This window comes from Lonchura striata, chromosome 2, assembly GCF_046129695.1.
Source record: "Lonchura striata isolate bLonStr1 chromosome 2, bLonStr1.mat, whole genome shotgun sequence".
Taxonomy (NCBI): Eukaryota; Metazoa; Chordata; class Aves; order Passeriformes; family Estrildidae; genus Lonchura; species Lonchura striata.
The window spans coordinates 32082415-32096678 of NC_134604.1; the positions used below are offsets into that span (position 1 = coordinate 32082415).

Consider the following 14264-nt stretch of genomic DNA (forward strand, 5'->3'; position numbering starts at 1 on the left):
CTGAGATTTCTCCACTTACGATCAGTGTTTGCTGTCAGGTGTTCTGCTGGTGCCTTCAGCTGTTAGACTGGGATTTAACAAGAGATGGAGTTTGTCTTCAAATTGCTGGGTAGTATGAAATCTGTTGGTAGTGTCCAAACTCTAATGATAATACTGGGAGAGTGCTAAGAGTAAGACTGCAGAGTGGAATCATCACTTAGTAATTTCCTTTCCTCTTCCCTGCTCAAGTATTGAAAAAATAATAGCATATGATAGTTTTTCTTATAGATCTGATTGGATAAAGTTAGGCATAATGCTATGGAAATGGAAATTGAAACTGTAACAAACAAAACGTATTAAAAGCTCTAGGAGCCATTGAGAAGCATTAGAATCATTAGAGCACAGACTTGGTAGGTAAAAGGGAGGAAAATGGAATTTAATCAGTATTGGAGTAAACACATACCTTTAGCTCTCAGAGGCTCAGTTGGTTGCCCACTTCTATCTCCTGTGAATATTTGGAGTTCTCATGCCTTTGTGGATTGCTTCTGAAAATAACTTACTTCTTTCTTCTGTCATCATTTTAAATGTACTTCTTGTCAAACTTTGTTTCAAGTTCCACATATGTCTGTTCAGGAACACAAGGAAGAATTTAACAAAATGTGCATTTGAAGTATTATAGAATCCTCAAATGTTCTGAGTTGGAAGAGACCCACAAGGATCAAGTACATTCATTGAATCACCTTCCAATTGCCATTTCAGTTCACATGATTTGGCTTTCCCCAAGAAGTTCCCACCAACCAAGTACAAATGTTCACAGACTTTTTTATTAAGCAAGAAGAATTTAAAACTGATAGTGTGTTGCAGCTTCAGAAACAATCATCAATTTAAAGGCACTTTTTAAACCTATGGACTGGAAATTTTAATCCTTGCCTAGAGATCTTAAGTGATACTACATTAATTCACCTCCAAGAGGAACTAAATTGAATCAAATTGAAGTAATTTTAATTTGGTTCTTATTCAAGGATTTAACACAGTTCTAGTCTTTTAGATTAAATTTCTTTTTGTCTATACAGACAAACTCTTGGGCCTGCTATTTTTCTACTTCTGTAAATTCCACACAGTAATGCATTCTCATTATTTCTGAAGCATTTCATAGTCTTCTGTCTTTATCAATAACATCACCACCTTCCCTCCCAAAGTATCATTGATTGTTTTGTTCCAGCAAAGTCTATCTCTGAAGTCCCACCTACTTTTCCACTTCAGTTTTATAGCTTGGAGTGTATCTTCTTAATTAGCTTGATCACTTCATTGCATCAGCACCCTACAAAGACTTATTTCCCCCGCTGGTGTTATTATGCAAACTGGGTAGAAACTTGGGATGGGAAGAGAAGTAGGTTTAAACTACTTCTAAATTTTAACTAAACTACTACTAATTTTAAATTAGTTCTACTAGAGAAGCTCTGCCAACCTGAAGAAGGTACCCTTTCTTTTCTCTAAAATTTGTCCTCAAGCACACTTTTGGGTTTACTGTCTCTGCATGGCTAGAACATATTCCTGTATTTCCATCAGTAGTGCTAGCTATTTCCATCACTTGGCCAAGCTTTTTCCAGCTTACATACTGACCCTGATTTCTGCTTATTTTTTGTTACTTCACTTCCCATCACTCATATTTCTTAGTGCGGGTCTTGAAGTCACTCTGAGATTAGAGTGAACATTCCAAAGAATAGCATGTTATTCCTTCCAGGCTACTACCTCATCTTAACCTCACCAGTTGTTCCTCTTCCTGCCTCTTCCCCCAACACTTTTCATCTCTTTCTTAGGTCTGTTTCTTCCCAAGATTACAACTGGGCAAATGTTGTTCTCTGTTAACAAAGCATGTTCTCTATTATAAGTGGTGCCAGTTGATTCCTTCACAAAACACTAGTTTATTCCTCAATAATTCCAGCTATAATTACCTAATTACCAGCATGTTTAATATACCATTTAGTGCTCTGTCTTGTCATGGTCTTGCTTATGTCTCTGGAGCACTGAGGGGGTAATATTACAGTGTAATCTTTGCCATGTGCTGCATGGTGCTCCACACATTTATTAGACTAAACAAATAATAATTTTGCTAGTTTATATTGGCAGTCAATTTGTGACTTGTACAGCTTGTATCTGGCTAGAGCTTCTTCCACAGGGCAAGCTACCTGTTGTGTTTTGCACATTTTGGTTCCCAGTGCTCACAGCTCTGAAATGTGCTATAACACACCCAGTGGAGGAAAAGGCAGCTCAAGAATGTGTTTTAACCCAGAATCTCAACTGTGCGTTCATAATGCTTAAAAATAACTTGGACAGTATTTCATGGCAGCCTTTCAGGGCTGGATTTTGCTTTTAGACTTGTCTTATTAGTGGGAAAGGAGCCTTCCATGTAGGAAGCTTACAATTTCATGGTCCAACCTGAATGTAGCTAGGGACAGTAAATTTATTAATGATGTACTTTCTTGCATCTGATTCTTCAGTGTGTTTTCCATATCTTAAAGAAGATTTTTTTTTTCTGCCAAAATTAAATTTACATTTTTCTATTCCCAGTAGCATTCAATTGAAAGATGAACATAAAAGTACTGGGGTTTAATACCATTCATTTGGTTAGTTGTTGGTCATGGTGGTCTACATTTACAAAAGAGTAATTTTGAAAGATAATACAAATTCCCTAATATAGAGATATCTCTTGGCAAAGACCCTCTTCTTTTGGGAGAGTCCTACTTGTAACAGGGCTTTTTTTTTTCTTTCTTTTTTCTTAATGAAAGAACATACACAAGACTGAAGAATTAGTACCTTTTAGTCAACTTTAGTTTTCCCACTTTTCACTCAGAGAATGCAGTATTTAGGAAAACAATTATAATTATAGAAGTAAAAGAACAGTCTCAGAGAATATGAGATCAGGAGAGAGAAGTAAAATACAATATTGAAGCAGATGAAATTTGAAGTTTGTATTTGTTTCTTTTGAGGAATAAACCAAATTAATAAAGAATTTTATTTACATATAACAGCATTTCTGTATTTACACATATTTAGTGTAGGATATAGCAGTATATTTCTGCATCTTAAAGCATTCGGAACTAAACTCTGCATTATTTCTCTCCCTAGGGTGTACCCATGGCTTAGAGGTCTAGGCTATACATCTTTAACTGTATTTTTAATGGGATTTTTTCTCTGGAACGTGGACAACATTTTCTGTGATAAATTGAGGTGAGTTTTTTCACATGTCTGGATCTCTCTTAATAGCCTTTAAGTATAAAGATTGGATTATTTCTAAGGTGCATATTCAAGTCCATCTCATTGTATATATGGTATGCTGCCTACAAAACATCAATGAGATTTTATGCAGATTACTCATGACTAGAGTTGGCACTCAACAGGGTTTTTTAAATTTTTTTTTTAATTTTATAGATTTTTTTTTTTTGTTATTTCTCTTTTAACTTCCAATTGAATTGAGAGAAATAATGTCACATAATTTTGAGGACCTGTGACTCACTGAAGCAACATTTGATTTCATCTGAATGTGTTTTTATCCTGCTCGCTTGGTTGGGTTTTTTTTTCCTGCTCTTCCATTTCTTAGGAAAATAAAAAACAGTAGTTCTGCATGTTAAAGAAGACATGCAGAACAACCGCCACTATTGTTCAAGAAATACCTATTTCAATATCCATGGCACCAGTAAACAGCACTTAGTTGCAATTCATGTATTGTTCAGCAAGCTGTAAGAGATGGAAAGGTTAATTCTAGCATCAAGAAAAATAAATTTTTGACAATTTAAAACCACTGTTATGCCACGGAGTCTGTGTTGTACAGAATTGTCCTAGTAGACTGCTTTGTCAGAGCCAAAGAACAGTGTGCTGTAAAGAAGTCTAAAGTTTTCCATCTCTTCTGGCTCTTTAATCTCTGTGCTAGGTTAAGCCAGCTGAAAGTTTATTCCAACAGAGTATTCTTGAAACTTTTTTTAAATTAATATAATGCATGATCCTCATCCCTGGGAGCGCTTGATACAGATGGGATAGAGTAGTTATTCGGCAGCACAAGTGGCCTGGGTTTATTTTCCAAATAATTGGCATCAGGGCTGAATTTTGCAGCTGCCTCACATCACTGGTGAGATCACAACCCTCAATGCACCAAACCTGCTGAGCTGCTGTGGGTCCATGGGGCTTTTGAACTGGTTCCTAGGCCCAAAAATGACACCAGCTGCTGAGGCACTTTTTTCCATCCTCATTTCATAAGGGGAAAAAATGTTAGTGTCTTTCCTGTAATACTTGTGTGGTTATTATGCTAGAAAAAAAAAATATGCTTGTTTACTAGGTTTAATTAGACATCTGCAGAGCCTTGGATTTATCCAGGAGGTATTATAATTTGAACCTTTGGGGAAAATACATTTAAATGCATTGAAATTCTTTATTCTCTGAATGTCTAACTTGTGAATCATCCACCTACCTGCTCTTGGTTTTAAAGTTCAAAACTGGGTTTTGATTCAGGGTTTTTTGTTCCATATTTCAGTAAATCTGCAGCTTATTAAAAAAAAACAATCAAAATAACAAGAAGTCTGTAGCATTCAGTTTGTCTTGTTGGAACTACACACTTTTGAATTTGAACTTTGAAATTTCCTACCATCCAAAGGTTCAAAGGTTGTGCTGGGCTGTCAGGCTGCATGTTCCACTGTGTCATTGCTGGGCTGACTCAGTTAAAGCTTTGTGCTAATATTTGTGACTGAACAGCTTTGGACAAAGCACTGTAATATCAAGCACTAAGGACTTATTACAGGAGCTGCAGATTTTGCTTCCTTAACACATCAAATGGTTGTTTTAATTTGACAAGTGAAATTAAAGTGAAAAAAAAAAAAAAAGACCAGCAGATGCAAACAGTTCCTCCGCCGTCAACCAAAATAGGCATTATCTGCAAAAGAGCAGAGAGCAGGAGAAATAAGGGCAATGTGTAGCTCCTTTTCTTCATTTCTTTATCTCCATCCCTTAGCCCCTTCCCAAGCTGCTCACACCCCATAACTACAAAATACAAAGCATGTTGGTGGAGTATTTCAGACCCTCTACTTTAATTGCTTCCTCACTTAATACCTATTTTGTCCCTGTTTTAGAGTCCAACAGAAAGGCAAGTTGAGTTTGCATGGACCTGCAGAATAGGTGGTGTGATTGCCAGATTTAAAGTGATGATGTCTGATAAATCTCATTTTCTCTCTTGGACCTTAAACTCAACATTTCATCCTATCAAGAGTAGTTCACATGGTTCTGGGGAGGAGAATGGTAGAATACATTTGGGACTGTGGGATGCCATAAATATATTTTTGAGTCCAGAAGTAATTGATCACTCATCATATGCAGAAATGTCTGTTTTCTTTAAATGTATAAGAAAGTCAGTTTGCTGATATTTCTTTGTACTAGCAGTGTAAACTATAACTGCTGCTCCTCACCTGCTGAAAGCCTGACTTCATGAAGCCTCACCTGTCCATCACACGCCTGAGATATGGAAACAATAATGTGTGATCTGATAATCCAACATTGTGATTTGAGATTGCTTAGCTGGGAAAAAATATTCCATGGCATGATATTTCTTTCTTTCAGAGCGTTACGAGAGAAGATGCCTCCCGTGGTGGGAGCTGTGACACAGTTTCATGCATGGTGGCATATTCTCACAGGCCTGGGTTCTTACCTTCATATCCTGCTAAGGTAGGAAATGTTTTCTAAACTGGATGTTCACAGTGCTCTTACGAGTTTTATCAGGTTCAGATGTACTTCAGAATGTTGTACCAAGCAGAAGAGCAGGAAAAAGACTTACTAAACTGGTGTGTGGTTTTCTTTCCTCTTTGTAACTGACCTAAAAACTCCCTAAAACTCATCTATATTTTTCAAAATGTAATCACTAGTCTTTAAATAGTCATGGTTCTTCAAGAAAATTTAATTCAGAAATGGGAGCCCTGTGGCAGTTAAACCAAAACTATTTGACAGTATATTAATTTCAGAATGTAAGCCATTAATTGTCTGTTCTTGAGCAGCAATCCTGAAGTATTTAAACATGCTTAAATTTAGGAGCTTAACAAATCTTTTGATAGGCACTGTCACTCCTGAAAACCAGCAGACATCCTGCTGTAGTGCACAGGGGTGATGGCTGAAGTAGTTGTAGAGGAGCTGTTCCCAAAAGGGCAAGGTATTAGTTTGACCAAGAGACTTAAACAAGAATTTAAGTTAGCAAGTCTGGAACCAACAGATTTTTATCTCATTTTTGCTCTGTACCACCATCTAGTGGAACCAGAGGCAAGAATAGAATATAAGCTGAAATCTGAAGAATTTCTGCAGTTCATTTGTCGTCTAATGAATTAATATTTTACCACTTAACCCATAACAAAGAGAATGTCTGGCTTATGTTTACATCCTATGTAGTCAAGAATTGCTTATATATAAATTTTTCTACATCTAACATGGTTTTCACCTTTTTTGTCAGATGTTAAAATACCTAACAAAAGAAAAATGCAAGGAAAATAAGTACGTTTCCATTAGATGATCTGATAGCTCATAGTTACATTTATGTGTGTATATATATGCAAACCTATTTACCAACACATATGTAAATGTAGATATACATAGAAATATGTCAAGGTATATGGAAAACAGTTGCTCCATTTAGGTTTACAGGTTGTCTGCTACCCTAAAGAGCTTGAGGTAATTTTTTTAAAGAAAATTCCTTGCAGGAAGCAAGCATAAGCAAGGTTTTTCCAACATGCCACAAAGTGGCATTACCACTTAAGAAAAGTGTGAGGTCATTCACAGGAAAAGATCTACAGAGGGGAGAAAGCATGTAAGAATAAAAATAAGATATAGAATCAAGCTCTGATGCTTTTCCCCCCTTTAACATCTGCTATATTTTGTGCTACTCTGATTTAATTTCATCTTTCTGAAATGACAGACTCCAGTCCATGTTTAATTTTTTTTTCTTTTTTACCTCTCACAGTTTCTTTCTTTCTCCCCTCATAGGTGATAGGATAAATTATTTTGCTGATTAGTCTGCTACAGGGGGATTTACTGGACGTTAACATCTCCTATATTGACTAAATCTAGGCAGAATGGGTAGTTCAGCAATCACAGAAACAATTCTTCTATAGTTGGAAAATAAAAGTGGGATCAGGACATCCTTATTTTATATGCTGTCTTATACTTGAAATTTTAAGCATACTTTTTTCCTTCTCCTCAGTTTATATACAAGGACACTTTTCCTGAAACACAGGCCAAAGGTGAAGGTAAGCAAGCAGTATTTTGTATTTATTAATGTACATTTGGATATCTTGTGCTTTGAACTGTTGGTGGGGCTCAATAATTATGCCTGTTAGGGTACTGTCTTTGACTTCTGCTTACATCCCAAGAAATGCTATTGAAATTTTCATAGATTCACAGAATGGTTTGGGGTAGCAGGGACCTCAATGGTAATCTGGTTTCAGCCTCCCTGCCATGGGAAGGGACAGTTTCCACTAGATCAGGGTACTCAGGGCCCCCAGGTTACTCTAACCTGGTCTTGAACGTTTCCAGGGGTGGAACATCCACAACTTCTCTGGGCAATCTGTGCCAGTGTTTCACCACCCTCAAAGTAGAGAATTTCTTCTTAATATGCAAATTGAACTTACTCTCTCATTTTAAAGCCATTCCCCTTGCATCCTATCATTAGATTATGTTTGATAGTGTTTGGTTTCTGTTCCAAGAAACAAAATATTCCAAGGAATCTTTCCCCTATTCCTATTTTTCTTTTGACAGTTTGTTTTTGGAATTTGGCCTGTTCTTCTTGTGGAGCCACCCAAGAACCTTTGACTGAGGCAGCCACACGCAATCGCCCGGCCTGGCTGAATAAAGCATTTCAACAGTTACTCTGGCTGAAGTGTCAAAATTATGGATCAGTCCAAGTACTATTGCTATTCAAGGACTTCTCTGTGCTTCGAGGCCAGTCGGCTGGAACAGAGCAAAGAGCTGGCACACTAGGGAAACAGCACTTAGTACAGCTTTATTCTAAGTTGTTAAAACAAAGATTATGACACAAGGATTTTATGTATATATTGTATAGCTGATGATATTGAGGTAATATTTCGTGCTGGTCACAGAAAACTAACCATTTTTGAAGTGGATTGCATACGTTTTTTCATTCAGTTTTTGTTCTTTCTGTGGTCTAAACTAATATTAGTAACTGAATGACAAAACTAGGCCATTGATGGCCAAGCTAAGCATCTGTGTGGCCTATAGTGAACTGAATGCTTAACCCAAACTACTTTAAGCTTGCACTTTTATACAATTAATGAAGTATGTAATGGTTGATTTAGGCTTTTATTCTACCTTGCTTTTCAACAGCCTCCTTTGCAATTTCTATTTTAAGGAAAATGGTTGGGATACCTGTGCCATTTAGTTCGTTTTATACCAACCATCCATTTTCTCTTTAGTCCAACTGAAAGGTTCATCAGGGAGGATGTTCCAAAGTGTGACCAGAAGAAGACCGTGAAATGGTGAAGCTTTAGAGGTGTTCTTATTTGTGTCTGGGAGCTCAATTCCTAATTTTTTTGACCAGTGATTCATTGCAAAACTGTGGAGTGACTGTAGAAACATAAGAAATACTCTTTATAATTTTTTTGTAATTGTTATTTACATGCCTAACTTTTCTATCCCTTTCTTTATTTTTCCATTTCCCATTCATACTACAGATTGACAAACACCTTAGATGTTCTCTAGTTCAGCTTTGAATTCATCTATCTCTTACTTTACAAGTCTTAAATATTGGTGTGACTTTCAGAAGCATCTTCTTATTCAGAAACTTTGAAGGAGGAGTAAAGAACAAAACTGAGGCTGAGGATATCCCCAGATGCAAGGGGTAGTGCTTTGCTTGTTTTTAATCTATCACATGCTTAGTCTATGAGAAAGCTGACCACCTTTTAAAACCAGACTTAGGGGATTAATGAGGGAGACAAACCCTGTTTTCTGCAATTCTTATCTACCCAGCTGATGAAAGTTAGTAAGTAAATGTAAAGAAAACATTAACACAGTTTTTCAAAATATACCTCATATATATGCTGTGGTTTTGATGCTCTTGATTTTGGGGCAACAAACAGTCTCCGTGCCTACTTGCTGCCATTCTATGCAATTTTTGTCTGCTTTTGATGCTCTGAGGGATTTATCCTTCTTACCATGAAGAAAAAAAGGGAAAGGCTCAGACTGATCCAAAATGTCATTTTGTATTGATTTACAATGTGCTCACAGCAGCAAAGCATGGTAATACAGCTGTAAAGCCATCTCCCAGGTCTCAGAGTCCTGGCTATTGAACAATCAGTGCTGGCTAAAATGGTCTCCTCCCTTTTATCTGTTTGGAGTTTCTCTGCATCTTTCACATCCATCAGTAACTGATGTGACCCTCCAAATAAAAATGTGGCTCCTGTTATGCAACAGCCTTGGACTCTTGAGATCAAATAACCTCAAACTGTATTGGCAAAAGACACTTAACCTTGAGTGAGTTCAATGAGGTTTAAGCATTTGCTGATAGCAGTGTATTTCAACCTGTACACCCCTACAAAGGCAAGTGAAGTGTAATTTTTTAGCAGCTTTGATGTCAGTAGGCTCCAGTTCCACAGACAAGGTCAGCATCTGTGCTGGGAAATTTGAGTGCTCTTCAGACTGAAAGAAGTTAGAAGAACTAGCACAGAGGTAGGAAAAAGCTGTTATGGATCAGGTGTCTTTAATTATCCAGAAGGCATATTTTTTGTAAAGAGATTTGAGAACTGTTTCTCAAAAAAAAATGTAGCTTGAAAATAAGTGCCTGCCTGTTCACCTCCAGGCTTTCTCAAGCATTTTTCTGCACAGTGTATTCCATTTTCTTATTTACTATGTTTACATTTGTTCATAAGTTAGGGAAGGAGTCTCCTAAGAGAAGCAGTGCAGCAGCAAGATATATCAACAGTCACTTGTGACGTCTGCTAGGTATGATACTATTTTTATGGAAATGGAAAAAGCCTTTCTTTTAGTGGCCTTAGTTTTGTTACTGAAGGATCTGGGGGCTCTGTTTAGTTAATTAATTGCAAGAACCAGAGTGTCTTGAAACGCCACTTTCTAGAACCAGAGTGTCTTGAAACGCCACTTTCTTATTGATCAGGCATCTCTACAATGTTATATTTAAAGAAATTTGTTGATTCTTCTACACATTTGCAACTAGGAAGTCTGTGATGAGGGGGTTTCAGATCTTGTTGGATTTAATTGTCAGGATTTAAAAAAAAATGGAAAAGCTCATATTTTAATTTTATAGTGCTGTTCATTTTTCATTTATGTATTGTTTGTTGTTGATGGTTTTTTTCTTTAAAAAAAAATTGCAATTTGGCTTCTTCCTACATTCCAAATGAGCAAAAATATGCACACCTCTACCACCCTGCCAGCAGGCTTTCTTTCAACAGGCTATTTTAGACCCTGAGGAATGTAATTTAGCTGTGTATCCTTCTTAGCATAAATAATCTAAAATCATGGGTGCTTTGGTTTGACTGCCTTACTTATCTTGTGAGTGATATTGAAAATGACAAGCAAGTTTTAACTATATGGCACTGAAATTCAGACTGCTTTTTCTAGTGCCTGGAAAGACATATATTCTTACTCCTGTAATGTGTTAAATGTCTGGTAATTGCTTTTTATTTATATCGCTTGTATGATAATGTTGATTTTTTTTTTTCCTATAGACCTTAGAGCAGTATATCACAAGCTTTTCCTGCACTATATCTTAGCAAGTCGTATGTGATCCTATTTTTTGAGTAGCATTCAGACAGCAGCTACTTTAAAGAGAATTCTGGAATTCTCTTTAAAGAGAATTCTGGAAGTAGGTGTCATTTGGTATGAATTCTACAGGATGTGTTGGGACAGACTTGATAACAATGAACTCTTCTATTCCTTAACATCTATGAAGAACCAGGAAATCTGCCACCATACAACCATCAATTTGACACAGATGAGTAGTAAGTAGCTCTGCAGTCCATGAGCTGAAAAATTCTTTCTTGGAAATAAGAGGAAAAACTTTGAAATTACTCTCACAGTACAGATCAAACCCATGCTTTATTCTGGGAATTTAGATTTTTAGATACAGCTCAAGATATGCATTCTTCAGTAAGGAGGAATCTCATCCATGTTTCAGCATTCATCCATGCTGTTGGCTAGCAGTATTAATTATCTCCAGACTTCATCTTAATGCTTTTCTGTTAGCACAGGGCTGCTGTGCTGCCCTTGAGTGTTTAAAACCTCCCCTCAGTCAGAGTTGGAATATGTAGTGCTACCACTTGCTGGTCTACCTCTGTCATGTATTGTACCATAACTGTGCCCTTAATTACATTTGCCTGAGTGTGTGCACATCAGCACAGCCTGACTTGGACTGTGCAGCCCCTGGGAGTGGCAACAGTGTTGTATTGATTCGTGGCTGGCTCTGTTCACTGCCTGTAAACATTCTCACTTATTTGGTGTCTGTCACTTACAGCTTGTGCTCATCTGCCGCTCTTCTTTGTGTACGTCTGGCTGCTTTAGAGAGAGATTCAAGTAGGAGGACTTCAATTCAGACAGGTGTAGTGAAATCTTTTGGGAGGGATAGAGTAGAAAATATTGCTCTGTAATAAGTTTAAATTCTCTTTTAATCCTGTTCTGTGCTGTCTTGCTTGGCTAAAGCTGAATTGTATGATTTGAAATACAGTTGATTATTTTGGCCATCATGGGTTTGCTTCTAACACCTCATTTCAAGCAACTGAATGTCTTTTTCATCAAACACTTCCATGTGAATCTCAACAACAGAAAATCCTCCCAGTACTACCAGTGTTTCTCGCAGCCACTATCACCTTGTTTAATCTGCATTCAAGAATTTCAGTAATACCATTTTTTAAAACCTGTTTCTCTCTGTGGATATATTACAGCATTTTAATAGCAGGTGGTGAAATGATTCAGTACAGAGGAGCTGTAATGGAGCAGCCATGCTGTTTCCTTTAGTAGACATCAGAATTCAGGAACACACGTCCATTTTGGGGGAATGTGTGCCCTGTAATTTAGATTAACATATTCAGGTAAAACTTTCAGTTTACTTTAAACCCCATCTGCACTTTTTAACTGGGCAGTGGGCGTCTTTAACTACAAAGTGCTGTTTGACTGTGAGACTTTGCCATGAAGAGGGATAAATGATGGAGTCTTTATTACACATGAACAGAGAAAAGCCAGAAGGAGATTAAGAAATCTTACATGAAACGAGAATAACTTTTGTTATTAAGCACAGGATCTCATAGTATTGCATCAACTACTCTCCTGGTATCTGCACTTTAGATACTTGAATGTTTTCCTATTTATACATTTAACTTTCCATGTTGACTACTGCTCTCTTCACCACAGAAGTGATGTAGTTTCTGTTACGCTCAGTTCATTGTAGATGACTTAGAGGCTGTTTTATGAGGATGGAACATGACATGTTTTTAAATGTTTTATACATGAACGAATGCATTTTTGACCTATCTGGAATGTCTTCTGCCAGCTTTGTTTGAGAGTCTGTAACTAAAGATGGAGAACATTCTATTAACTATTAAAATTGGGTTTGGGTTTCTTTGTTCAGTTTCTCACGCACAACTGCTTACCACTGCCAAGTGCCTGATCTCATTGTTACAAGGCTTTTATGAGAGCTGGGGATGTGTTTTCTTCTGGAAGTCTTTGGTAGGTGGGGGTCAATATTTTTAAAAAATCCTCCTCCTGCAGGAATCCCAGCACTATTTTTAGTGTCTTTCCTGTTAGTTATCCAATACATGTCTGCCTCTGACTCAAACTTGAGCCTGGCTACCCACCTTCCTGATGCCATTGCAACTTTCCAGGCTTTGAAAGTTGGGTGAGGGATTTAGCTGTACAGGAAGCGTTTATTGTAGTTCAGTGACAGGCAGTGTGAGGTCATGGCAGCAAGCACTTTATGTGGAGCCCCCTTATTGGAGGTCCCAGCCAGATGCTCTAAACAGGACTGGGGGCAGGGGGATTCGTATGTACAGTTTGAACCTCTTGCTTTACTGCAGAACTCTCCCATTTTACTTCTTTAATTGTTTTAGGTTTGACTAAGTATGAAATTGTAGCTTTAAGAAGAGCCAAGTTCAGAGTTCATGTGAGACCCTAAACCAGGGTGCCTGCAGTTTTGGTTTTTTTGCACATATATCACACAAATTGATAAGACCAGATTGTTAAGATTTTTAAAAATGAAAATATAAAGGGTCTTTTGCTTATTTGTCCACAGGAATAGCTATAAGCACAATTTTAGATTCCTTCTTCTGTCCCCAAAGCTCTGGAACATATATATGTTTCTCCAAAGACAGTGGTGAATAAAATGGCTCATAGCAAGTTATGTACCAAAATGTTTTCCACATGAAAGGTGTGGAAGAACTTTGTTTGGGTATCCTATTGTTCCCTGGATTTTGGAAGAGAGGATTTCAAGCAGCATGAGCAGTAGTTACTCCTTAGACTGAACAGAAACTAATTTTTCTCTTGATATTCCAAATTGATGTTGGCTATTTCATGTTGATTGTTGATCTCAGCATAATGCACAGATGATGTTACAGTCTGATCAAACACCATCTGTCCACCTGGAGTGGACATGAAATCTCCTGTTCATTACCTAACCAAACATTCTAACATTGACACAGAGTTCTAACTTGTGACTTTCTCTTCCTGAAATTCAGTACATTGTTGCAGTTAGATAATAACACTGTGATAGATGAGTAGCAGGTGACTTGTAGAACACAGCTACACTGAGAAATGTTTATTGACAATTTTGATACACCAAACTGACCCTACCAAACCAGCTGGTAACCAACATTAGGCTTATATGTATCAGCATATCTTGTTTTCCAAAGCACAGTAGCTTTGAAATATTTAATATGTTTCATTTGTTATTCATGCTATAGTCAAGCACTAATTTGTCTTTATAGTACAAACTATTAAAGAATTTTGTTTCAAATACAACATTTCCCAGGTGGTTCTTGGTGTCTGTGTTGTGCAGGGCTGGTTGGTTCATCTGGATGCTGTTCAGTAGATGGGTGGTTGTACATCTTGGCTAGTGGTGTGCAAGTAGAACAGCAGGATTTGTGTGTCCTGCATGGATGGGGAAGCTGCCTCCCTGCAGCCACAAGCCTCCACAGTACTAGAGGTCTCCAGTCTTCCTGCCTTTTACTGGGGCCCTTTGAGCACTGGGCCTTGCTTGGGGATGTAGTGTTGGCTGTAAACACCACAGGACCATCTTCCCC

At 37.5% G+C, this 14264-nt stretch overlaps 1 protein-coding gene across 2 annotated transcripts in view; it reads left to right on the forward strand.

Annotated features, from left to right (window-relative positions):
• Positions 1 to 13983, forward strand: part of ACER3 (alkaline ceramidase 3) — a 56119-nt gene extending 42136 nt beyond the window's left edge. For both annotated transcript variants that reach the window (XM_021533925.3, XM_021533926.2), the window contains 4 exons: positions 3109 to 3210; positions 5584 to 5688; positions 7208 to 7253; positions 7762 to 13983. In XM_021533925.3, the coding sequence (XP_021389600.1) occupies positions 3109 to 3210; positions 5584 to 5688; positions 7208 to 7253; positions 7762 to 7815 (307 nt within the window). In that variant the 3' untranslated portion in view covers positions 7816 to 13983. The remainder of the gene's footprint in view (positions 1 to 3108; positions 3211 to 5583; positions 5689 to 7207; positions 7254 to 7761) is intronic.
• Positions 13984 to 14264: the final 281 nt, after the last annotated feature.